Genomic DNA, 27,000 nt, shown 5'->3' with positions numbered 1-27,000 from the left:
GGGGGGGGTATGGTGAAGGGTATGTGATGATGTGGGGGGTATGGTGAAGGGTATGTGATGATGGGGGGTATGGTGAAGGGTATGTGATGATGTGGGGGGTATGGTGAAGGGTATGTGATGATGGGGGGGTATGGTGAAGGGTATGTGATGATGTGGGGGGTATGGTGAAGGGTATGTGATGATGTGGGGGGTATGGTGAAGGGTATGTGATGATGGGGGGGTATGGTGAAGGGTATGTGATGATGGGGGGGTATGGTGAAGGGTATGTGATGATGTGGGGGGTATGGTGAAGGGTATGTGATGATGTGGGGGTATGGTGAAGGGTATGTGATGATGTGGGGGGGTATGGTGAAGGGTATGTGATGATGGGGGGGGTATGGTGAAGGGTATGTGATGATGTGGGGGGTATGGTGAAGGGTATGTGATGATGTGGGGGGTATGGTGAAGGGTATGTGATGATGTGGGGGGTATGGTGAAGGGTATGTGATGATGGGGGGTATGGTGAAGGGTATGTGATGATGGGGGGTATGGTGAAGGGTATGTGATGATGTGGGGGTATGGTGAAGGGTATGTGATGATGTGGGGGGTATGGTGAAGGGTATGTGATGATGTGGGGGGTATGGTGAAGGGTATGTGATGATGTGGGGGTATGGTGAAGGGTATGTGATGATGTGGGGGTATGGTGAAGGGTATGTGATGATGTGGGGGTATGGTGAAGGGTATGTGATGATGGGGGGGTATGGTGAAGGGTATGTGATGATGTGGGGGGTATGGTGAAGGGTATGTGATGATGGGGGGGTATGGTGAAGGGTATGTGATGATGGGGGGGTATGGTGAAGGGTATGTGATGATGGGGGGGGGGTATGGTGAAGGGTATGTGATGATGGGGGGGGTATGGTGAAGGGTATGTGATGATGGGGGGTATGGTGAAGGGTATGTGATGATGGGGGGGTATGGTGAAGGGTATGTGATGATGGGGGGGTATGGTGAAGGGTATGTGATGATGGGGGGGTATGGTGAAGGGTATGTGATGATGGGGGGGTATGGTGAAGGGTATGTGATGATGGGGGGGGGGTATGGTGAAGGGTATGTGATGATGGGGGGGGTATGGTGAAGGGTATGTGATGATGTGATGGTATGGTGAAGGGTATGTGATGATGGGGGGGTATGGTGAAGGGTATGTGATGATGGGGGGGTATGGTGAAGGGTATGTGATGATGGGGGGGCCAAGGGAACTTTATCAGGATCATAGTATCCTGGATCCATGAAATAACTGGCCTTTCAAAATAAAAGTCTGCCTGCCTCTATGGGAATCTAACATAGGGCTGTACTCACTCACTGGCTGTGTGTTGAGTTATTTTGAGGGGACAGCACATTTACACTGTTATACAAGCTGTACACTTAATACTTTACATTGTAGCAAAGTGTAATTTCTTCAGTGTTGTCCCATTAAAAGATATAATGAAATATTTACTAAAATGTGAGGGGTGTACTCACTTTTGTGAGATACACACACACACACACATTCTTTTTATATTTTACTTCGTTGTTGTTGGTAGTATGCATGCGTGAGGCCCCTCAGCACACGGGCACCTCTGACCTAAGATGACAGCTCCACAAAATGGGGAGGAACGAGCCATTAGTTATCTCTGTTTGTTCATGGTTGCCTCTGCAGATAAGGACGTGGAAACTTGCACAGATATCAAGAAATGTTCTTCCCCAAACTGACACGTAAAGATATGTTATGAAAACGGTAAATGACGTGTGTGTGTGTGTTTGTGTGTGTGTGTGTGCGTGCAGATGATAAGGAGTACGACGTGTACATCTCGTATGCGAGGAGCGGCGAGGAGGAGCAGTTTGTTCTGTCGACGCTGCGCAGCGTTCTGGAGAACGAGCTCGGGTACTCCGTGTGTATCTTCGACAGAGACAGTCTGCCGGGAGGGAGTGAGTACTCACACGTACTGCAGTACACAAACCCTGATACTGCAGTACACAGACACACTGATACAGGAGTACACAAACACACTGATACAGGAGTACACAGACACACTGATACAGGAGTACACAGACACACTGATACAGGAGTACACAGACACACTGATACAGGAGTACACAGACACACTGATACAGGAGTACACAGACACACTGATACAGGAGTACACAGACACACTGATACTGCAGTACACAGACACACTGATACAGGAGTACACAGACACACTGATACAGGAGTACACAGACACACTGATACAGGAGTACACAGACACACTGATACAGGAGTACACAGACACACTGATACTGCAGTACACAGACACACTGATACAGGAGTACACAGACACACTGATACTGCAGTACACAAACACACTGATACTGCTTTCAATTCAGTTTATTTAAAAAGGGAACGGTGCAAAATTAAAAAAGCATGATTCACACACACACACACACACACACACACACACACACACACACACACACACACACAGACACCACAGACAGACAGACACGCACACCCCCTCTCTCTTATCTCTGAATAATGTGTGTATGAAGACACGTCAGCCTCTGTGGTTTTAGAGTGACGTAAAGACATTGATTACTGGATAGAGAGCTGATGCTGCAAGGTTTCCTGTGATGATGAGATAAAGAAGTCATGTTTGTTAAAAAAAGAAAAGAAAAAGAGCAGCTGCTGATGAGAGCTGTCTCCAAAAGAAAGGTTATTATTCGGAATAAATATATATCTATTGTGAGCGAGGTGATGACCAAACAACGCCGAACAGAAACAAAGACAGAATGATCTGATGTCTGGTTAGGAGTAGCGTTGTTTTCGGCAGCATGTTTTAATTGTAGTTTTCGTCTAGTCTTTGAGTCAAGCTGTCATTTTAGTTTTCATTAGTTTTAGTCCCGTTCATACTCTTTTTTTAGTCTAGTCAAGTTTCAGTCGACTTTTTTTTTTATTTTTATTTTTTTATTATTATTAGTTTATTTGTCAGGGACAATGCAGCGGACATTATTACATACATAATTATCACAGTCAAAGCCATAACGATATGTGTAGATAGTGTGAGTTACAAAATCATGCAGCAAATACGTTGTATACTAATATATTACATCAACATTTCACAGAGTCGTGACCACATTACACAAAGCAGAACATCACGTAACAACACAAACCCCAAGCACCCGGCCGCTCACACTCACTCACCTATACCCTACCCATAGCCTTGGCAGCCATAAACAACAGCCATGCATCCACAGACAATACATTACTACAACACAACTGACTCAGTGGCTACATGTTTGGTTTTCTTTCAGCCAGTATTTCACCATTCTATTAAATGTTTTCAGTTCGGTTTGTGTTTTTATTTCAGTTGCTATATCATTCCAAAAATGGGTCCCTATCACTGAAAAACATGACTGGCCGAAAGGGGTTTTGCGCCCCTTTGCTATGCAGTTGCCACCCACTGCTTCCCTAGTGGGACCATTGGGCTGTGGGACCATTGGGCTGTGGGACCATTGGGCTGTAGGAACATAGGGCTGTAGGAACATAGGGCTGTGGGACCATTGGGCTGTGGGACCATTGGGCTGTGGGACCATTGGGCTGTGGGAACATTGGGCTGTGGGACTATTGGGCTGTAGGAACATAGGACTGTGGGACCATTGGGCTGTAGGAACATAGGACTGTGGGACCATTGGGCTGTGGGACCATAGGGCTGTGGGACCATTGGGCTGTAGGAACATTGGGCTGTGGGACCATTGGGCTGTGGGACCATTAGGCTGTGGGACCATAGGGCTGTGGGGCCATTGGGCTGTGGGAACATAGGGCTGTGGGACCATTGGGCTGTGGGACCATTGGGCTGTGGGACCATTGGGCTGTGGGACCATTGGGCTGTGGGACCATTGGGCTGTGGGAACATAGGGCTGTGGGACCATTGGGCTGTGGGACCATTGGGCTGTGGGACCATTGGCTCTGCTATGCAGTCGCCACCCACTGCTCCCCTAGTGGACACTCTCCTTGTTTGTTTTTGTCACAAAAAGACAGAGTACGGCTGGAGCTAGATTATTTACACATTTGAAAGTCACTTTAAGAAAGGAAAACGTAATAAAGCTATCAAAATGTAAAAGCTTGTATTTTTTGTACTATCAAACAGTGGTGCCACATTGTCGGTTTCTTATCCATTATTTTCAGTGCCTGTTTGTATAATGATATGAATATAGAAAATAGAAACTAACGTTACGTTAATGTCTTGTCTTACCTCGTTTTCATTATGGAATGGCTTGAGATGTCTCTTAAGGTTTGTGGTGTTTTTTCCTGTGATTTTGTGGCCGCATTTCTCCCCATCTTTTCCCACAACACATTACGTTTTCTTTTCCACTGCTATGTAATGAAAGTTTTTCCAAATTCCATTTATTCTTTTACTCCCGAAGACGAACTCCGGCTGGCCGGCCACGGTGCCAGCTTTCTCTGTGTCAGACTTCATTTTGTTTGTCGTTTACGCTCGTCTCACTCTCTAACTCACCGCTTCATCTTCTAAATTAAATAATGCCGCGACAGGGCTGGAGGAAGTAACGTCGCCTGCGTCTGCGCAGTACGACCCGAGTCGACCTAATGCAGCCCCTGAAGTCAGACACGGGACAGAAATACTGCAAAATAATAATAATAATAACGCGACTAAACGAGAGTTCCCCAAAAAGCCCAAGATGTCTTGTTTTGTCCACAACTCAAAGACATTTAGTTTCCTGTCCCAGAGGAGAAAAGAAACTAGAACATATTCATATTTAACAAGCTGACATCACACAAGTTTACCTGTTTTTACATCAAAAATGACTCAGATTCATCGATTACCAAAACAGTTGGAGATTAATTTAATAGTTGAGGACTCATCCATTCATCTTTGCAGCTTAACTTCCTCTCTCTTCTCTGTCTGCTGTTCCTGCTAAGAAGGACCGGTGAAACACAGCTCATCCATTCATCCGTAGTTGAGTTTAGTTCATGGTATCATCGTATCATAAGTCACGTCATCGTTGGAGAATGTTCGTCGAATGATTTGATTTGAAATGTGCCGTTGGCCAATCAGGAGTTGAGTTGGTGCTCGACACTTTTGACGTTTTTTAGAATTTGTTTTTCTCACTTTTGACGGATTTGTTTTAATGTTTTATTTTGTTTTTTTTGTTTTGTTTTTATGCGTTTTTTTGACATTCTTTTCTTTTTTCTGTTTTTTCTTTTTTTTTTTAGGTTTTGGAGTTGGGGGTCGGGGGGTTATGACGTTTCCATCTGTGGCTGTGGGAACATAGGGCTGTGGGACCATAGGGCTGTGGGACCATAGGGATGTGGGACAATAGGGATGTGGGACCATTGGGATGTGGGACCATAGGGCTGTGAGAAGATTGGGCTGTGGGAAGATTGGGCTGTGGGACCATTGGACTGTGAGGACCATTGGGCTGTGGGACCATTGGGCTGTGGGACCATTGGGCTGTGGGACCATTGGGCTGTGGGACCATTGGGCTGTGGGACCATTGGGCTGTGGGAACATAGAGCTGTGGGAACATAGGGCTGTGGGACCACTGGGCTGTGGGATATAGGGCTGTGGGATATAGGGCTGTGGGACCATTGGGCTGTGGGACCATTGGGCTGTGGGATATAGGGCTGTGGGATCATAGGGCTGTGGGACCATAGGGCTGTGGGACCATAGGGCTGTGGGATATAGGGCTGTGGGACCATAGGGCTGTGGGATATAGGGCTGACGTTCTTCTGAGAGAAAAAAAACTATATTTGGATAGGGGCCAGTAAAAATGTTATTTGGTTGAGTAGAATTTTTCTTCCTTTCTCCGATCTGAAAAGAAAACCTTAACGTTGAACCCTGCATTCCCATTCATACACACAACATGAACATTGTTCAACATCTCATTTTTTTAGTAATTTCTTTAAAAACTTTGTTAGCGTGTTACACATTTCCATTTCCTCCCTCCATTAATGCTCCTCTCTCCCCGCAGCCATCACAGATGAGACTCTGAGTTTCGTGGCCCGTAGCCGGCGCCTCCTGGTGGTCGTTAGCCCCGGCTACGCCTCGCAGGGCTCCCAGGCCTTGCTGGAGCTGAAGGCCGGCATCGACGGCATGGCGCGGGGCGGGCACCTGCGGGTGATCCTGGTCCAGTACAAGCCGGTGCGGAGGCAGGGCTTGGTGCGGGAGCTGAGGCGGGCCCGCGTGGCCCTGGCTCTGGTTCGCTGGCAGGGGGACAAGTCCCGGGAGCTGACGTCCCGCTTCTGGAAGCGTCTGCGGGTGGAGTTACCCGTGAGGAGGGTTAGCGGCGGGGAGGGGGCGGGGAAAGACGTGGCTCTGATGAGGCTGTACAGTCAGAACAGCACAAACTCCCAAACTGGCCTCATCAGCAACACGGTCAAAGACACGCAGAAAGTGTTCAACTCTGCAGTGTAACGTTGGGGGGGGGAGAGACCGACGTTGTAAACATTCGGGGCTCAGCCCAAACATAGAGGGGCGTCCGTCTATACGCGCTGTTTTCCATGCAGTTTGATGACAGAATGCCTCAAAATCTGTACGTCTTTTGGGAAAACATGATGAAAAGAATCATCCTATGGGGCCGACATGTTTCTGTTTGTAAGTTACATAACTTAGGGAGGGTAGGAATTAGAGCCCGACCGATGAAGGCTTTTAAGGCCGATATCGATACAAATATTTGGTGATTTAAAAATCCGATATTCATATATATCGGCCGATATATATTTTTCAAAAATATCCAGAAACGCGTAACAGATTCCCCTAACATTAGTTATGTCCTCACTAAAATAACGTTTAAAAATACACTTTTTATTGTCACAGAACATCAAAATATATTAAAGTTCTGATAAATAAAATGTATAAAAATACAAACTTAAGATATGAAACTTAAAGGGTTAAACATGAGCGTTGCCAACAGGGACGTTGTAGAGCGCCCTCTGGTGGACAGACTATCCAACGCTCATAACATGGTTGAAGGGGGTTTAGTCCGTTTTACATATCCATTTATCGGCCGTTATAAATCCCGATACCGATAGTTTGGAAAATGCCTAATATCTGCAGATAATATCGGCCCGCCAACATATCGGTCGGGCTCTAGGGGGAATTGGTTGGGGGGTCCGTTTATACGCACTATTCGACATGCCGTTCGATAACAGTATGCCTAAAAATCTGTACATCGTTTGGGAAAAACATGATAGTTGCCAAGGAAAAGAATCATCCTTTACAACCAACTTTCTCTATTTGTGAGATACATATAGGTATACGTAGGGTAGGTAGGTCATTTAGTCAAAGACACGCAGAAAGTGTTCAACTCCGCAGCGTAACGGCAGGGGCGGAGCCAGATGTAAACATTCAGGGCTCAGCCCAAAACCTAGATGGAGGGGTCCGGGGGGCATGCTCCATTTATTGGCTATATGGACTCTTTATGAACACTGGCTCCATCCTGTCGTCAAAAATCATCTCTTCCGGTTTCACAAAACCAAGATGGCAACGTCCAAGTTGCCAGACTCGAGGCATTAAAACGCGGTCCACAAACCAATGGGTGACATCACACAGATGCTACTGCCTTTATTTTGTGTCTACAAAACCTTCATTTTAAACACTCAACAGCTCCAGAGACAGTAAAACAGAAACGTACCGTGCTACTCCGATATCGTTCCGTTTATCTTTTTCATAAACTCTTAAACAGCTTATCAGCAGTATCATTCATCCTTTCATTATCAGCATCATTACCATAAATCACTTTTCATCTGCACACTATCCATTGATTATCAATGTTTGTTTCATATTGTTCTCATATGGGTGAAGAGACTATCTCTCCAGAGCAAGGCCGCTCAGATACTGCTCCAATCAGTGAACCCATACCTGTGCCTTTATGCCCAAACATGGGCCACGTACCACATAGTGGTGTGTCTTAAAATTATATCCAGGCCAACTGCCCCAGTGGGTCAGTCCCCTGTACATATGGAATATGTAACTGTGGAGAGAGAGTCTCGATACGATAGAGAACTCGATCATTTTTCGTGTTGTTGGTGTCCGAAAAAAGTGAAAGTATTAATCCTCAGGGGACCGTGAATGTTTGTACATTTCATTTCCTTTGTATTGCATCTCTAGAGAGAAGTTGGAGGTTTCCTCTTTCACGTCAGTACAGTCAGACATCTCTTGAAGCAGCATCTAGTGGCCATTTAGAGGAACTGCATTTAATACAGCCGGCTGTGGTGGTTGCTTAACTTTCTTTAGATTTCTTCTTGGGGATATTTTGGGGCCTCTATTTTAGAAACAAGTATATCAGCATAGCAATCTGTTCTCCAAACCGTGCGACGATATCTGTTGTTAGCTCCTCCGCTCTGAAGGCCCAGTTATACTTGCTTTTAACTACGCGTTCGCATACATAAGATGGCCGCCACGCTGTATCCTGCGTTGCTTTGGAGCGTAGGTTGTGCACGTCTTCAGAAATTATAACTACGCGTCCGCAAGATGCAACTCAGCACATGAACGTATCATCTAACCGGCAGGTCAGCAGCTGTTCCACACTCAGCCCAGGAATATCTTCCAGTGTCGGCCGGGGACGATACGGCTCTGATCTGCCCCCTAGTGGACATACGTTTTATCCTCCAGGTACACGCAGCGTACGTATGGAAGTATGGAAACAATACCGTTCGTGCCGCCGCCGTTTGTCTAGGCGTACGCAGAAAAGGACCGAGCCTGACAGAATTCGGACCGAGCCCGACAAGTACATTTTGATTGACAGCTTTTTAAAAGCCCGAACCCGTTTACAGCCCAACAGGAACGGTTTCCGTCCTCAAACCAGAGCAGGTAACGGTTAACGTTGTGAAACAGCCCCAGTTTTGTTAGGGTTAGAAAAAGATGGTGATTTGGGTTCAAATCAGACGTGACTTCACTTCCTGAAGGTTCCCACGTGACGCAGAACGTGACGTAGCTCCGTTTGTTCTATAAAGTTAAAACTTTATTAACCATCATGTTGTCCCTGTTTTCAAAGTTTCTAGATCAGAAATTTGGGTTTCTTTCAAGAAAATTGCCCCAAAATAACACAGATGGTTCCATACAACGCTCTTTGCAAGTAAAGTTAGGGATCAGGAATTTTGGTTGTTATATTAAAATCTTTTATAACATTTGGAAAAAACATGAAATGGTTTCTAAACATCCTGACTAAACTTTGACAGTCTGTGATTATCCACTAAATCGTAACTATTTGTCAAAAATAATTCATACTTTCAGCTTTTTGAACTCAAAAATTAGGTATAATTTCATATAAATGAGGTTTATTGATTATGAATTCCAAAAATAAGTGTAAAACTAGTGATAAGTTGATGTTAGTGGTGAATCCGGTGGGAGTGGAAAAAAAAAGGGCTGAATAAAGGGTTAATCTTTTTATTTTTTCCTGGGAAGACAACATAAGGGTTAAGGGGGCTTTCACACCTACTTCGTTTGGGCCGGACTTTCTGACTTTTCAGAGCAGAAAGCTGTTGGCTGTCAGAGCAGAGAATACATCTGCAGTTTACTTGTTTAGTGGAAGTAAATGTACGGTGGAAACACAAAAGCACCGAGGACAGACCATGTTCTTCAGTATCAAATATTAGTCAGAGATAAATGTTTTCACAGAGTAAAACTTACCTGATCATTACTTTAAAATGTGATTATTCTGCACTTTCTGTTTTTGTATATTGTATTATTTTCTGTCTTATATCTACATTAAATCAAGTTATAGTTTTCTTTATAAAAATACTATGATGTTCATGTTTGACACTTTTGAAAAGAAGCGTATTGCAATGGGAGAATGCATCCTGCACTTTGAAGCATTTCATCTTTTTCTGTTTAATAAATGAATTGTTCATCACATGTTACCATCATGTATTCATTGTGTGTTTTTCATTTCATGTCTTCCTTTTTGCATAAAAACACCCAAGCATGTAGTTTGAATCATAAAGCACAAACAGTATTGTTGGAAGAAGTGAAATCGTGAAATCACAGATTCTTTCTTTCATTTTTAATGATAAATATGTAGCGCAGTGCAGTCTATCATCTACATAAAGCAGCAGTTCTTAATGTTTGATGCTAGGATTTACATGCTATTATTTAGCATCCTGACCATAGGATAGTATGTGATGTTAGGTGACCTGTTAGTGTGGTTTGACAGAGAGTCCGGGGATCACTGGCCATGTTTGCAACGAACGAGTCTGTCCCAGATGTGTCCTGTTGAAAGCCCAACGACTTCCTCCGCACCGACACATTCACACTCGACGCTTGGTCAGGACCCATTGGCGCACTTTTAAACATGAAACCGCTGAGCTCGGGTTAGGAAAAGATCAACCAGTCCTCCAAACCGTCACATTCCTTAGTCTCTCTCTTCTCTACAGAGCGCACACTAATGTAATGGACGTTACGTTGCTACGTTAGCATGTTGCTGCTACATAGGCTGTCATTAGCTTTGGTTGATAATTTAGCATTATACGTTAATATTTGGCAAAGCTGCGCGACGTGATGCAAACGTTACAAGCTGAAGCTGCACGTTATTCGAAGCTCAAGTGGATTTTTTCAAAACTATTCACAGGGCATTTGTCATTATCTCCATAACTTTTAAAAAGTCACGTGAAGGCAAACGGTCTTTCCCTTCTTTGTCATATGCAGTGCTCCGTGTGTGAAAATATAAACATCACGGGACGTGACTGGGGGCAGAGGTCATCGCTGAGGGCAAAATAAATGAACCCAAGATTTAATGATATGGCGATTTTAATTGGTTGTAACTTTACTAATGATGGGCTTATCGTATTGAAGCAACCACAACAGGAAATACAAAATAAAACGAAGAAAGAAAAAGTTTCTTTAGGCTCTTTCTCCAGAGGGGCAGCTGAGCCAATCAGGGCAAACGGGCTGTTATAGCGTAACAATAGCCCGTACCTGTCAGAACTACTACGACCACTAGAGGGCATCGCCACTAGAAACCTAAATACAGGTCAGAATGAGGCTGGAACAAACAACCTATGTGGCTGTTTTTAGGGGGAGGACAGTTTTCTTTTTGTTGCCAACAATGGTGAGACTGGTTTATTGATATTTCCATAGTCTATATCGACGACGATTCATTTAGGGGATTGCTCCGGTGCGGCCGGAAGAGCCGCCGGATGTCCGTCCCCGTCCTCTCTCTCTGTGTTGGCGTTCTAACCTCCGGCTGATTTGTGAGGACTATGGTTAACTGCTCCTCAGATCTCTGCAGGGTAAATCCAGACAGCTAGCTAGACTATCTGTCCAATCTGAGCTTTCTGTTGCACGACTAAAACTACTTTTGAACGTCCACACGTTCCACCAAAACAAGCTCCTTCCTGAGACTATTTAGCAGAGGCACCGTGGCTCCGTCCGGAGCTTAGCCCCGCCCAAAGCGATTGTGATTGGTTTAAACAAATGCCTAAATACCAGAGCATGTTTTTCTCTCATCCAGGAATGCTATGTGGACTAGCCAGACCCTCCTCCACAGCGCTGTGGAGGAGGGTCTGGCAATGCGAAACTTTACAGTTTCTATACTTCCACAGTTCTTTCCGCCAGGTGAGAGACATCTTCAATGTCATATCTCTTGCTCTGAATCATGGGAAACGGACGTATAGTATCAGTAGTAAAAAGCCGATTCCACACATGAAAACACAATGTTATAATATTAAAATAATATTTGATGCTGTTTGTGCTTTATCGGCTGCACTTCCTGACTCTCCTGTCTGTCCTCTGTCAGACCTGTCGGACGCCATCGTGCACTCGATGCAGCGGAGCCGGCGCCTCCTCTTCGTGCTGAGCCCAGACTTCCTGACAGAGAAGAGCTTCAGCCTCCTGGAGTGTCGCCTGGGTCTGTACCTCCAGCACGACCACCGGGCCTCCATCGTGGGCGTCGTCTACCGCTCCATCAGTAAGCTTCCCTGCGTGGAGGTGGCTCAGCTCCGGCAGGCGGCCGCCACCACTGTGACATGGCGAGGGAGTCGGTCTGAGCCGCGGCGGTCCCGCTTCTGGCTGAGGCTGAGGCTGGCGCTTCCCGTCCGGCCGCTCGCCATGGGCCGGCGGATGATCGACAGCACGTCGTCTCACTCGGACCTGGCCGCTCTGGCGCTGCACAGAGCGCAGCGGATCCAGAAGCAGGAGCAGAAAGACAGAGCCAATCAGAGCCGCAGAAACAGGCAGGCGCCGCCCAGAGGGAGGGGCAGGGTGCAGAGGGAGCGGTGGTCGCAGCACAGCACCAGCTGCTCGGGGTGCGCTGGGTTTACTGGAGGACAGGTCGAGGACAGGGGGGTGGGGCTAACAGTGGAGACACAGATGCAGCAGGTGTCCCAGGACAGGACGGAGATTGGGTCGGACCCTGTCCCCAAAACAGAACCAAACTCCACACATGACCCTCACTCAACTCCTAGCCCCGCCCCCGCACCTGGCCCGGCCTCAGACCCGGCCTCGGTCCCGGCCCCTGACTCCGCCCCTGTATCCGCCCCTGTCTCCACCCCTGACTCCGCCCCCGCCACCTGCCAGCCAGACGATGGCGACGGCAGCGGCAGATGATTGGCTCTAGGACTTCTGAGTTTTCGTTAAAATGAAAATAGCCCGAACCAAGCCAAATCAATTTTATTTAATTCATCGTGTCAAACGCTAACAGAAGTTATCCCAGGACATTTTACGGATAGACCCAACAACGGCCCCCAAGAGCATGCATTTGGTGCAACAACGGCGAGGAAAAACTTCCCCCTCACAGGCAGGAATGGACGGGACCTGAGAGAGAGAGGACACTGAAACCCAGCTGAGCCTCTGACTCGGACTGCGTAGTGTGGCCAAATGCAGCACTACAAGTACCCGGATGTGTGGATCGCGTGACACTACTCGCTCTCAACAGTCACCATCTTTGCTACGGAGCGGGAGCTATGCGACCACCAACGTATTTTCATACTTGAAGTTGCAGCGGTTGCGATTGAAATGGCAAGAACCAAACTAAACTATACAAATGTAATATAAACGTGTGTTTTTCAATAAGTACCACTAGTCAGATAATGAGAAAATAAGTTGGTATATGTTTTTATCGGTTTTCAGGTCAGTGCATAGTGACCATGCTCAATGTGAGACAACACTACCCTGTCAAAATGTATGCAAGTATCCCATTTGAGACACAGCATGCCACTAAAACCCAGCTGAGCCTGAATACAGACTTTTGATACTGACTTCAAGTGATACTGCATTCAAGTTGCATTGGAAAGAAGGTCAAACGGACGTAATGTTGGGTCAGACTGCACAGTATCAGCCGGATTATAGCCGGACCCGGCAGACGTGGGGGCGTCGGAAGGTGAGGGACATCCAGTGCGGTGTACTTCTGTTGATCCGGACTACAACAAAACTCTCAGCAGAGCTGGAGCACGTTCAGTCTCAAAACCGGCGTGCTCTGACTTTGCTGCAGGTTCCGGGTTGAACGGCATGTTTCCTCTGAACAGTGCAACGGTGTACAACGACCTTTGTCGTATGTTTTCTCTGGTTTGGTGGGCGTGTCAGAGATGTTTCTCAATCAGCAGCGACGTGTCTGTAAACTCGTGAAATAAAAAGGCTTTTCTAACGATGATTTACACACCACCGTTTCAGCATTAATGAAGTTTTTCGTACATTTTGTTGGGTCTGCACAGCCCAGCTGAAGGCTCTATATGTATATGTATTGTGAATCTTGTTGCACAACAAATATCTTGTGTGCGTAAGATGGAAAATATATTGCCCAAAAATAACATGGCTGTATGGAACCCATACGACATTTAAAAAAGAATCATGATTATTTCCGTTAAATGTTGGGTCTTTTATTTACTTTTATAGCATTTGAAAAGAATGTTTAAATGGTTTCAAAACCGTATCCTGACTATATTTTGATGGTCTGTGATCCACTCAACATCCTCTGATCTTAACTCATAGTCAAAATAATTCATAATTTCTCCTTTTTTTAACTAAAGAATTTGCTAAAATGTCATATAAATCAGGTTTATTGACCATGAATTTAAAGAAGCGTTGAGAAAAACGTTTGAAAAAGTGTTAAAAGCATCAAAAAAAAGAAAAAAAGGGACAAAAACGTCGGATAAAGCGCCAAAAAAGGTTTCTCAATTTTGACGTGGATGCTTCCGTACGACGCTCTTCACAAGTCAAATAAATGATCAGTCCGCTACTTTCATTGAATCTGAGTGTTTTATTACATTTATATTATATTATATGAAAAATAAAGTACAAAAGAACGTTGGAAAAAGTGCCAAAAAAAATCCGGAAAAAGCTTCCGAAACGCAGTGAAAAACATCCGGAAGACAGCGCCCGGAAAAAATAGACGAAAACATCGTAAAAAGTGACAAAAAAACAACAAAGATGCTGGAAAAAGGTGACAAATGTTGAAAAAGAACAACTCAAATTTTGACCCAGAAAGACAAAACGTTGCATGGTCGACAGGAAGACCACACAAGGGTTACAAATATTAGGGCTTCGGTTTGGTTTACATTCTTATTTGAGGGGAAATCAAATAATTGGCCGTAAAAAAAAAGAAGTTAACAAAAAAACGGACCTAAACTATGGCCCTTTGGCAGTGAGGGAGGGGGTCTCTAACCCCTGCTGTCTACCTGATGTACGGCTAAAGGCCCGGACACACAGAGCCGACGGACAAACGTCGGACTGAGCAGTCTCCCCAAACTGGTCGATGAAGTGCAGGCCTTTAATCATCACAAAGCATCAGTCTCGGCTTGAGCGAAATCAAAGTGAAATACAAAGTGACAAAACTAAAATATTAAGTAAAAATAAAGTAAATTAAAAGTCCTGCATGGGAACGTCTACAAATGTCAGGCCTACATGAGCAAAATGTCCTTAAAAATCACCACGTGTGAATATGTTACCTGGCAACAACATGTGAGACTCTTAACGTCTAACGTATCAACAATCCACGCGACTAACTGTATGCACTCAGAGTTAAATGTGTTAGGCATGTGTGCGTGCATTTGAAAAAATGAAGTATTCAAACCTCATAATTAATAATTACAAAATGAGGGGAAAAACTGCAAAAAGGTCCACTTTTTGAAACAAAGGACCCCTCCTTCCACTAGTCTGGCTACAGGCCTGAACATGTGGCTGTTTGCTCATTCTCATGTTCTCAATGAATAAAAAAAAAAAACAACCCACTGCGTAGATACTTTAATATACTTCATACTGGTAGAATGAGGTAGAACTCTAAAACTTGTTTTCATATGTAGCTGTCCATCCATCCATCCATCCATCCATCTTCGTCCGCTTATCCGGGGTCGGGTCGCGGGGGTAGCAGCTCCAGCAGGGGACCCCAAACTTCCCTTTCCCGGGCCACATTAACCAGCTCCGACTGGGGGATCCCGAGGCGTTCCCAGGCCAGGTTAGAGATATAATCCCTCCACCTAGTCCTGGGTCTCCCCCGAGGCCTCCTCCCAGCTGGACGTGCCTGGAACACCTCCCTAGGGAGGCGCCCAGGGGGCGTCCTTACCAGATGCCCGAACCACCTCAACTGGCTCCTTTCGACGCGAAGGAGCAGCGGCTCTACTCCGAGCTCCTCACGGATAACTGAGCTTCTCACCCTATCTCTAAGGGAGACGCCAGCTACCCTCCTGAGGAAACCCATTTCGGCCGCTTGTACCCTGGATCTTGTTCTTTCCGTCATGACCCAGCCTTCATGACCATAGGTGAGGGTAGGAACAAAAACTGACCGGTAGATTGAGAGCTTTGCCTTCTGGCTCAGCTCTCTTTTCGTCACAACGGTGCGATAAATTGAATGTAATACCGCACCTGCTGTAGCTGTGTTTAAATTAATTTGAGATGCTTTTGCAGGCCGACGGCCAGCTGCCGCCACCAGGGAGCGCCCCATCGCAACTGCCCCCACCGCACCAGACATTGCACAGCCCATGTCAGCTCCTGGGATGTTGCCTAGGGTAGCGACTGTCATCCTCAACCCAGACAAGACTGCGCCGCGCATACTGGCAGCTTCTGGTGCCTCAGCTCCACTTGTTCCTGCACCTGCTGCTCCTGTGTCCCGGTACACGCAGGAAATATGCGAGAGGGGTCACCTACAATACCTGTAGCCATTGCTGGCAGCCCAAAACGAAGGAGTTTGGGCATAGTCGTCACGACAGTGCCACCTTCTGCTCACGTGCCTCAAATGGCATAATCTCTTGAAGAGTGGTTGGCAGAACAGACAGCAGTAAAATAAGTTTTTAACTATGTTTTGCTTGTATATATTGTATATTGTATGCTTGCGTGTATAGTTCCCTGAATGTATATAGTTTTTCTGAAGTGTGTGTGTGTGTGAGTGTACATTTTCAATGCTTGTTTATTTCTTATATCTTGTGTTTTCCTGAAGAGTGTGTGTGTTCATTTCAATACATGCTTATTTTACATCCTGTGTTCAGATCCATTAAATCTGATCATACCAACATTTAAGACTCAGCCTGTGCGTCATCAAAAAAAGCTCCATATTGTCCCACAGTCGTTGAAAGCCCCCCAAGTCAGATGATCTTAAAGCCAAAGCAATGTTCTTCATAATAAACACAGAAGAAAAAAAAGTATTAATCAATACAATGACATGAAATTTCATGGCACACTTTTTTTTAAAATTATAAATAGATCAATATAAACGTTACTAGTAATTGGGGGCATATATCTTAAAGCTAAAGCAATGTTCTTAATAATACACACGGAAATAAGAAGTATTAATTAATACAATGACGTGAAATAACTATAGGATTGTATGACATACTATTCTATGACTTTTTTACTTCTTTTGACATACTATACTATGACTTTTTTTACTTCTTTTGACATACTATTCTATGACTTTTTTCGACATACTATACTATGACTTTTTTTACTTCTTTTGACATACTATTCTATGACTTTTTTACTTCTTTTGACATACTATACTATGACTTTTTGACATACTATTCTATGACTTTTTTACTTCTTTTGACATACTATTCTATGACTTTTTTACTTCTTTTGACATACAATACTATGACTTTTTTACTTCTTTTGACATACTATACTATGACTTTTTTACTTCTTTTGACATACTATACTATGACTTTTTTTACTTCTTTTGACATACTATACTATGACTTTTTTTTACTTCTTTTGACATACTATACTATGACTTTTTTTTACTTCTTTTGACATACTATACTATGACTTTTTTTACTTCTTTTGACATACTATTCTATGACTTTTTTTTACTTCTTTTGACATACTATACTATGACTTTTTTACTTCTTTTGACATACTATACTATGACTTTTTTACTTCTTTTGACATACTATACTATGACTTTTTTTACTTCTTTTGACATACTATACTATGACTTTTTTACTTCTTTTGACATACTATACTATGACTTTTTTACTTCTTTTGACATACTATACTATGACTTTTTGACATACTATACTATGACGTTTTTACTTCTTTTGACATACTATACTATGACTTTTTGACATACTATTCTATGACTTTTTTACTTCTTTTGACATACTATTCTATGACTTTTTTACTTCTTTTGACATACTATACTATGACTTTTTTCGACATACTATACTATTATTTTTTTAAACTTTTGATCCATATATCTCACAGGGGAATTAGCTGAAATGGTGGAGCGCGTCACTTAGCAAAGAAGGGAGCTGATCTTTCCGCCCCCTCACCCCCCAGCTCCCAAGGGAAAAAATACGGGAACATGTAGATTAATGAAATACCAGATATATTTTTGCCTGTGACATCCCTGTGCGTTACGGACGATTTCTAGTTATATGTTTATCGAGGCGCCCGCCGTGAGCTGGATTCGAACCTGCAATCTGCCGGACAAGTAAAGCGTCCCCAAATCCTGAGCTATGACGCCCCCTAGTGATCAGAAATTCATTGTTGTTTGTATAATTAAGAACATTGCTTTAGCTCTAATATATACATATATTCCCCCCAATGATTAGTAATGTTTATATTAATATATCTATCTATAATAATAAAGTCTGCCATAGCAATGTCATGTCATTGAATTGATGAATACTTATTATTTTTGTGTATTATTAAGAGCATTGATTTAGCTTCAAGATATATGCTCCCCAATGACTAATGTTTATATGTATCTATAATAATAAAGTGTGCCATAGTCATTTCATGTCACTGTATTGATTAATACTTATTTTTGTGTATTATTAAGAGCATTGATTTAGCTTTAAGATCATATCTTTGCCCCCCAATGACTTGTGATGTTTATTTCTGTTTCTGTTAATATAATGATAATAACAATAAAATGGGCATGGGCTGTGCAATGTCTGGTGCGGTGGGGGCAGGTGCGATGGGGCGCTCCCTGGTGGCGGCAGCTGGCCGTCGGCCTGGCCGCAGAACAGGAGCCTGCCCTTCCAGATTTGGAAGGAGGTCAAATTGATGCTGTGGGCCTGATGCTGATGGAAGGAGCTGCAGTCGTTCCTTTGGTGCTGGAAGCTGGTGAGGTGCCACAGGAATCAGGTTGGTTGGAGCCATTCCCTGAGAAAGGACACTCAACTCCTGGCTCGTCTGCATCTTCAAAGCCAATATCCCACAATGCAATGCCGGTATTCATTCAGAGTATCGGACAGTGATCAGCGGGTCTTTAACAACAGTATCGCTTCAATGTACATATATATAATCAGTGGTTTTGTCACCAACAACACGCTGCTCATTTAATAATCTTCTTCTGACATTTTATATTCCCTGTTTGTATTTTCTGTGACTGAATGTGGTTTTAAATCTGTTGAGGTTTGTTCAGACTGAAAGCAGAGACACTGATGATGTCATACAAAGTCAGAAAATAGAAAGCTAACTGTTTCCAGCAGACACTAAAGAATGATGGAGCAGCAGGAAACAGACCAGGTCAGATAGTAAACAGCTGATTTATTCATCTGACTCGTAGAATAACCTCAATGACTGAATTGTTTTAAATGTCTGGGAATGTGGAACAACTAAATGCAAAATGAATGAAATAAAACAAGGTCACATGCTGATTATTTGTGACTTGATTTGATGGATTTATTCTTCCTGTTGTGTCTGTGTTTAAACTTCTAATTAAAAGGTAAAGTTTCCATCCACTAAAAGTTCTGTTGTTGCTGCTGACAGACTCAGATTATTATTCTAAGTGTCTGACAACATTATGAAAGGATCCCTACAGAGATAGACCTTTTAGTTAAAGAGGAAGATCCTTTTAGTTTAACATGAAACAGCCCCAAAATCACCGTCACCAAACCCACCAGACTCCATGTAAATAATCAGTACTTTTAGCGTGTATAGAGCCAGCACATCTCCACCAGACTCCATGTAAATAATCAGGACTTTTAGCGTGTATAGAGCCAGCATATCTCCACCAGACTCCATGTAAATAATCAGTACTTTTAGCGTGTATAGAGCCAGCATATCTCCACCAGACTCCATGTAAATAATCAGGACTTTTAGCGTGTATAGAGCCAGCATATCTCCACCAGACTCCATGTAAATAATCAGGACTTTTAGCGTGTATAGAGACAGCATATTTCCGCATGGAAATGGGTGAATTAAGAGTTTATTTAAACCAAACCAGAGTGGTGATTTGAACAGTGGAAAGATGAACCAAGACGGCTTTTTGATATATATTTTTTCTTTTTCTATCGACTATAAATGAAGTGTGTTTAATAATCATGAAATTGCTATTTTATTTAAATGGAGTCTGGTGGAAACATACATTTAAATACTTACATTATATTTAGTTATTTCTCTTCATACTTACAAATTGTTTTAATTATTTAAGTGCTGTACATTATTTAATACTCAAGTAAAGTACAAGTACCTCGAGTTAAGTCCAGTACTTGAGTAAATGTACTCAGTTCCAGTCCACCACTACCTGATTCATTAACTGAGTGTGTATCTGTAGTTCCCCTCCTGACCTCCAGGTGGACGCGTTCTTTCATTTTAAACTTTTAATCTGAAAATCCCTGACTTGGAGGAAACCGGAAGTCTCTTTGCTTCACTGTGCTCTCGAGCTGGCGGCGGGATAGTTGTGTTGTTTATCAGTGAGTTTTAAACATAGACAGTATAAGAACGGTTTTAAGAAGACAGAGCTCCAGGTAAACCCGCACACACACACTCAGGTAAACACTGTAATAACTGTTCTTTTACACGGCTATCAAAGCGAATAGAAGCCAGAGCTGCGCATGCGTTAGCTTCCCATTCTGCTGTTGTTACGATACAGGTAAACAGAACGTCCGTTGCTGAGCGACAGTCTGCTCCGTTAGTTGCTCCTCTGTAGTTCGGTGGGCTCGGTGACATTCGGGGCTGAAGTTGTAACGTTGTTGCAGTTTTCATTTGGTTCGGTTTGCGTCACGCTGCACGTTATCAAACGCAGCAAACACTGTAAACACACGTCACGTGGTGGAACCAGTCGCTTGTTGATTGGACAGAATATCAGAGGGAAACTCTCAGAACTAATGAAGCTCCACTACATTTCTACCGTGTTGGCTTCTCTGGTTCTGCTTTAGTGTTTGTAATATTTTAGAGGAAGGTGAACAATGTGAGCAGCTGACAGTGTTGGCTGTATCATTACATGTCTTTAGTTGTGTTAAAGAGGAGTTGGAGCAGAGTGTCTGTTAAAACCTAGGCCACTGTTTGGAGGTAACTGTAATATTACTGGAAGCTGACTCGCTAGAATAGACAAATGTTGTTTTTTTTTACCTATGACAAGGTAACATCGGTTTGGCGTTCTATCGCCCTTTAAGTACGCTTGTACGGTTCGCTGCTCTCTAGGTACGCATTTTGTTGCATTTTTCATTTCGCCGGTTTCAGTTTCTATGCAATCTACATCTATGACGTTGATTCTGCCGCTGAGCCACAGCGTGTAAGTGGAGTGAAAAGCTTTCGCCCAATCAGAGCTCTGTATTTTAACCCTCCGCCCACCTGCCCCTCCTAGCCAAATGCTTCGCGTGTTTAATTCAGTTCAGTGCCTCAAGCAGGCCAGGCTGGCCGGATAACTGTGGGCTTGCATGTCATGGCTGAACCGCCTCAAAAAAAGGGTTCGGAAACCACAGCGATTTGTTGACGGCTATCGGGAGAGATGGCCTTGCCTCCACATGTCCAGGCTACCTCATCACGCGTTCTGCACCGTGTGCAAGACAGACATCGATATCATTCACGAAGGGACAACCGGTAACGAACACAGTCCCACTCTCAAATACTGAGTCGGGTATGGCTGCAGCCTGGAGACCTCCTGTCTCATGCCTCGTACGCTCGCTATCTTAACCGTGACTTCATTTAGAAAATAATTCACGATTTCTTAAGCTATCCTGAACATCTGAGTTTACCGTTGGACATGCCCAGGCATGAGACGGGAGGAGCATGAGACAGGAGGTCTCCAGGCTGCAGACATAATGATATTAAAACTAAAAGGATGATAAGAAAAACACGTTCGTAGTGTCAGTAGGCTAGCCTGTCACACCCGCCATCCTTCCCATTAGTTGGGGGCAGTTAGAAAAGTGGTGGAATGGCTAGAAAACTAGAAGGTTTTAGACAGGCCAGATGCTGATTAACGTAAGATAAAGGTAACAGGCTATTTTTTTAGCCTAATTGAATTTATGAACATAAATAATGACCTTGACATCATAACTGGGAGTCCAGCTGTTACGAGCTCAGTTAATGATCCATAGCAGACAGTAGGGCTGTTTGCTAGGCCAATGTGATGGCGACTGACATAATGCAGTGTCACCCATGTCAACCTTTTAAAAACCTATCTGAAAATATCAGACCCTTGTTATTTATGAGACCATAATCATGTCTCTGCCAGGCTTCAATCTTGTGCTGTTTTAGTAGTTGCTTATGAGGAAATCATTACTTCGACTACTTCAGTAATCAGAAGAAGGCTCTGTGTTAACCTGGTCTGACTCTCATCTTTAACGCAGCAGTACTTAGACCTATTTATTAGCTCACTCCGCCTCCTATTGGCTAGACTAACAAAAATATATGGGCACAAAATATTGCACAGGATATAAGAAAACATTTGTGTAGTTTCACTACACCTACAGCCATTCATCCACTCCATTCCTCTACACAGTGATACTAGTTTATTGTAATCCAGGGGGGTTGTACTCATAAAAAGGTGGCAGGTCTGCACCTAGTCAGCCTCAACCTGGCTCGACCTAGTCTCTCCTCTTCATCCTGACTCGACCTAGTCTCTCCTCCTCCTCCTTACTCGACCTAGTCTCTCCTCCTTCCTCCTGACTCGACCTAGTCTCTCCTCCTCCTCCTCCTGACTCAACCTAGTCTCTCCTCCTCCTCCTTACTCGACCTAGTCTCTCCTCCTCCTCCTCCTGACTCAACCTAGTCTCTCCTCCTCCTCCTGACTCGACCTAGTCTCTCCTCCTCCTCCTGACTCGACCTAGTCTCTCCTCCTCCTCCTTACTCGACCTAGTCTCTCCTCCTCCTCCTTACTCGACCTAGTCTCTCCTCTTCATCCTGACTCGACCTAGTCTCTCCTCTTCATCCTGACTCGACCTAGTCTCTCCTCCTCCTCCTGGCTCGACCTAGTCTCTCCTCCTCCTCCTGGCTCGACCTAGTCTCTCCTCCTCCTCCTGGCTCGACCTAGTCTCTCCTCTTCATCCTGACTCGACCTAGTCTCTCCTCTTCATCCTGACTCGACCTAGTCTCTCCTCCTCCTCCTTACTCGACCTAGTCTCTCCTCTTCATCCTGACTCGACCTAGTCTCTCCTCCTCATCCTGACTCGACCTAGTCTCTCCTCCTCAGCCTGGCTCATACGTCAAGCTGGCGACCGGAGCAGGAAAGAAGGGCAAGAAGGCCGAGGAGGAGGAGCAGCCTGCAGCACCTCCTGCAGCAGCAGCAGCAATGAAGGAGGAAGAGGAGGAGCAGCCTGCAGCACCACCTGCAGCTGCAGCAGCAGTGAAGGAGGAGGAGGAGGAGCAACCTGCAGCACCTCCTGCAGCAGCAGCAGTGAAGGAGGAGGAGGAGGAGTATGTGGTGGAGAAGGTTTTGGACAGCAGAGTGGTGAAGGGAAGAGTAGAGTTTCTGCTGAAATGGAAGGGTTTCTCAGAGTAAGTATGACTCTATAATATTAATACTTGGTGTTTTCTATATATATATATATATATATATATATATATATATATATATATATATATATATATATATATATATATATATATATATATAGTATCTTGTTCATTTAAGAATTGCAGACAATCTACAGCATAAATTCCAGCATTGTATCATGTCCTCAAAGTTGAAGGTTTGGTATTTTGACTCTAAGTTGCAGACCATCAAATAATCTTACAAAATGACAATAGAAAAAAGGAATAATACCAATTAGCAATGAGAGTGAGAATGTATTGCCTAAAAACAAAGCCTGAGGAGATTTTCTTCTGTCTTCACTCACCTTTCCAGTGAGGATAACACATGGGAGCCACAAGACAACCTGGACCTCGACCTTATCACCGAGTACATGCAGAAACACAAGGAGAAGGAGGAGAAGAAGGAGGAGGGCAAGAGGAAAGTTGTCAGTGAGGCCTCGGGAGACTCAGAGGAGCGAGGGAGGAAGAGGAAGAAGGAGAAGGTGAGCCGAGGAAAGAGGTTACTCCAGACTGAAGAGTCCCAGAAATCTAATCTGAATATTAATGAATATTAATACAGCGCAAAAACAGGAGGAATTTAAATGATTTATTAAAAATGTAATAATAATAACAACAATAATAACTAGGGCTGTCAAACGATTCATTTTTTTAATCGCATGTTTTATCACATGATTACAATTCTATTATTTTGCATTTCAGAACAGTTTTTAAGTACATATTAACAATGGGAAGCCATTGTTACCAGAGGATCTTGATTGGGAATCAAATGAATGCAAAGAAAGTGACTTTATGAGCTTGACTTTTTTGTATTTGTATTTGTTTATTATGTATTTACTGTAAACAAAAGAACAATGTGTGAATCTGTCATTATTGCACAATTCCTCCAAGTCCCGAACTAAAAACTAAAGATCCCTATCCTTACCAGAGTCAATCTGGTGTTTAGTAACTCCTAAATAATGTTGATTCCTCACTGACGTCCAGTGGTCACCGGTTAATGAGCAGCTCATTTCTGCATAAGTCCGTGTTAACACAGCCCATCTCCACTCTTACCCGGCGACAGAGAAACAGGCTGGACGGTCCGCTACACTGTTGTTTCCACAACAACAAGAACACCGCAGTCTCTGTTGGGGCGTTGGGAGTTTCGTTGAAGTTGGATGTAGTCCAGTTTTTGTCTAATGAGCGGACACTTGCAAGCAGGATTGATGGAACAGGTGGCCGGCTAGCGTTAGCTTTCCACCTAGCTAGGTTATAGTCCAGCCCCCGTTCGCATTTCACCACTGAGGATGCCCCCCCCCCGTGATCGCCCGCTCCGCCCACCGCTGCTGCCCGCTGGTCAAACTAACCTGTACGGCGGGCCACAGCAACCTCTTATTTCCGAACATTCATTTCTCCCCCGCCCCCCGAGCATCTAGCATCACGTTAACTGTACTACTATGCTTAGCTCGTAGCTGGTAGCTCAAGCTTGACGTGCTTCGGTGATATTTTAATTCAGCTTTACACAACGTGCATATGGCTTTCGACTTGTCTACGAGCCGTCCGGGAGTTTTGGAAAATAAAAAAAACACTATTCAGAATTGTGTTGCTGCTGTCTGCAGCAGCAGCAGGATGTGTTACGAGGAAGTATGGCAGCTTGATGATAAGTAAAAGTGCGGCAAAGGGTCAAAATATCATCGCATCGCGATTGACGCGTTAATGCTGACAGCCCTAATAGTAACATAACAATAATAACTTATTTCACCAGTAACTTGCTGTTAAATGACAAAAACAGATGAGAAAAGGGTATTTTACAATAACTTTGAATGCACCACAACGTTTACCCGTTTCAAGTTAACACAACATTTACCATATATTGTGCAGCCCTAGCTACAACTGTTAATGTGTGCAAATGATTAGTAGCCTAATCCTTGAATGGTATGATTATGATGGTTTCAGTTCTGACCAGTGGTCAGTTAATGTATATTTTTAGGCTGCTTACACATTCAGTCGGTCCGTGGTCGTCTGTCACGCTTTCTCTCGCTGTTTCATTACAGCTGCCGTGTTTCCTTTTTATAAATAATGTGTTTCACGGTATCAGACTTCCACAAGAAGCTGCTGCTCACTCTGTATAAAGTATGAACAATGATTATTCTCCATTTTAGCATCAGTAAATCTGTTATCGACCTCGCGGTCTGGTAAGGAAAGCCATGAACACACATCTATCTGAATTACTTCAGCCTGGCTCGACCTAGTCTCTCCTCCTCTTCATCCTGACTCGACCTAGTCTCTCCTCCTCCGCCTGACTCGACCTAGTCTCTCCTCAGCCTGACTCGACCTAGTCTCTCCTCCTCCTGACTCGACCTAGTCTCTCTTCCTCCTGACTCGACCTAGTCTCTCTTCCTCCTGACTCGACCTAGTCTCTCTTCCTCCTGACTCGACCTAGTCTCTCCTCAGCCTGACTCGACCTAGTCTCTCCTCCTCCTGACTCGACCTAGTCTCTCCTCCTCCTGACTCGACCTAGTCTCTCCTCCTCCTCCTGACTCGACCTAGTCTCTCCTCATCCTCCTGACTCGACCTAGTCTCTCTTCCTCCTGACTCGACCTAGTCTCTCCTCCTTTAAAGTTACCATGGAATTTCTAACTGAAAGTAAAACTGAAGAGAGTGACCAAATGTTTTAGTTTTTAAATTACCAATCATTTGAATGGGGAAACTTGCCCGAAAAATGTAGAATATTTCTGAATATTCTATATATATATAGAATATATATTTCTTATAAAAGTTTTGAAAAGTACATTTGCTTCAATAATAACATGTCTGCAACCGACACATATTTACCTTCATTTTATCATAAATTATTGTATGAAGAGTTAAAATTGTGAGTGACAGCAAGTCCAGGGTTTAAGAAGGTTGTTCACTAACTCTCTCTCTCTCTCTGTTTGTCTGTTGCTATAGAAACAGAGAGGAGGCGAGGGACCCAAACGTCACCACTGTCAACACTGTGACAAATCCTTCACAACATCTGGATATTTAAAGATTCATCAGAGAGTTCACACTGGAGACAATCTACACAGCTGTGATCAATGTGGAGCAGCTTTCACACAACAGAGTAACCTAATAATACATCAACGCGTTCACACTGGAGAGAAGCCGTACTGCTGTGATCAATGTGGGAAAACCTTTTCTAACAGTGGTAGCCTAGAAATCCACCGACGTGTTCACACTGGAGAGAAGCCGTACTGCTGTGATCAATGTGGGAAAACCTTTTCTAGCAGTGGTAGCCTAGAAAGACATCAACGCATTCACACTGGAGAGAAGCCTTACAGCTGTTATCTGTGTGGTAAAACCTTTTCTCAGAGCGGTAGCCTTAAATCTCACCAGCGTGTTCACACTAGAGAGAAGCCGTACTGGTGTAAACAATGTGGGGGAACTTTTTCTGTGAGTGGTGCCCTTAAAAGACATCAACACATTCACACCGGAGAGAAGCCGTACTGGTGTGAACAATGTGGTAAAACTTTTACTGATAGTAGTGACCTTAAAAAACACCAGCGCGTTCACACTGGAGAGAAGCCGTACTGGTGTGAACAATGTGGGGAAATGTTTTCTCAGAGTGCTCACCTTAAAAGACACCAGCTCACTCACACTACCTCGTTGTGAACATGTTTCAGAGCCAAGCTGTTTCCTCCTGCCTCCTCCTCATGCCCTGATAGCTGTGTTGTTATTTTCTGATCTTCTCTCCAGTGCTTGAAGTGGAAACAAAGGTGCCGGTACTCTCTTGCATTGGCAAATCATTATGACATTTGAGATTTCTACAGTGAAAAACAAAACTTGGAGATATTGCTGGTACAACAACAATTTATTGTTATTTATTAATAATATAAATGTA

General features: G+C 44.0%; 2 protein-coding genes and 1 long non-coding RNA gene across 8 annotated transcripts in view; 2 read left to right on the top strand and 1 right to left on the bottom strand.

Moving 5' to 3' along the window:
- The window catches only part of il1rap (interleukin 1 receptor accessory protein), a 50,986-nt gene extending 38,414 nt beyond the window's left edge, over positions 1 to 12,572 (top strand). For 3 of the 4 annotated variants that reach the window (XM_078247202.1, XM_078247203.1, XM_078247205.1), the window contains 2 exons: positions 1,801 to 1,944; positions 11,749 to 12,572. In XM_078247202.1, coding sequence (XP_078103328.1) covers positions 1,801 to 1,944; positions 11,749 to 12,557 — 953 coding nt within the window. In that variant the 3' untranslated portion in view covers positions 12,558 to 12,572. Of the gene's footprint in view, positions 1 to 1,800; positions 1,945 to 5,985; positions 9,875 to 11,748 lie in introns of those variants that run through there. The other variant, XM_078247206.1, reaches the window with a different exon arrangement.
- LOC144515980 (uncharacterized) lies at positions 9,420 to 11,956 on the bottom strand. Its single transcript, XR_013501784.1, has 2 exons — positions 11,868 to 11,956; positions 9,420 to 11,265 (listed from the first exon to the last, which is right to left on the bottom strand). It is a non-coding gene; the product is annotated as an uncharacterized LOC144515980 (long non-coding RNA).
- A 7,451-nt stretch (positions 12,573 to 20,023) lies between the features above and the next one.
- LOC144515978 (uncharacterized) lies at positions 20,024 to 27,000 on the top strand. Of its 3 annotated transcripts, none has more exons than XM_078247211.1 (4): positions 20,024 to 20,134; positions 22,801 to 23,105; positions 23,455 to 23,623; positions 26,070 to 27,000. In XM_078247211.1, exons 2-4 carry the CDS (start codon positions 22,900 to 22,902, stop codon positions 26,769 to 26,771), a joined length of 1,077 nt encoding a protein of 358 aa, XP_078103337.1. In that variant the 5' UTR covers positions 20,024 to 20,134; positions 22,801 to 22,899; the 3' UTR covers positions 26,772 to 27,000. The 3 variants fall into 3 exon arrangements, with proteins under 3 accessions (XP_078103337.1, XP_078103338.1, XP_078103340.1); XM_078247212.1 differs by having other exon boundaries at positions 20,025 to 20,158; XM_078247214.1 differs by having other exon boundaries at positions 20,027 to 20,134; positions 22,787 to 23,105.

Source organism: Sander vitreus, chromosome 3 (genome assembly GCF_031162955.1).
Source record: "Sander vitreus isolate 19-12246 chromosome 3, sanVit1, whole genome shotgun sequence".
Lineage (NCBI taxonomy): Eukaryota > Metazoa > Chordata > Actinopteri > Perciformes > Percidae > Sander > Sander vitreus.
The sequence above is the reverse complement of the archived record's forward strand: the minus strand, read 5'-3'. Positions and strand labels throughout refer to the sequence as shown.

Bases quoted from the DNA above. Each gene is read 5' to 3' on its own strand.
- LOC144515978 (XM_078247211.1), top strand. From the start codon at position 22,900: ATGAAGGAGGAAGAGGAGGAGCAGCCTGCAGCACCACCTGCAGCTGCA. The intron at 23,106-23,454 runs GTAAGTATGACT...TCACCTTTCCAG, and splicing joins AAATGGAAGGGTTTCTCAGA to TGAGGATAACACATGGGAGC. The intron at 23,624-26,069 runs GTGAGCCGAGGA...CTGTTGCTATAG, and splicing joins GGAAGAGGAAGAAGGAGAAG to AAACAGAGAGGAGGCGAGGG.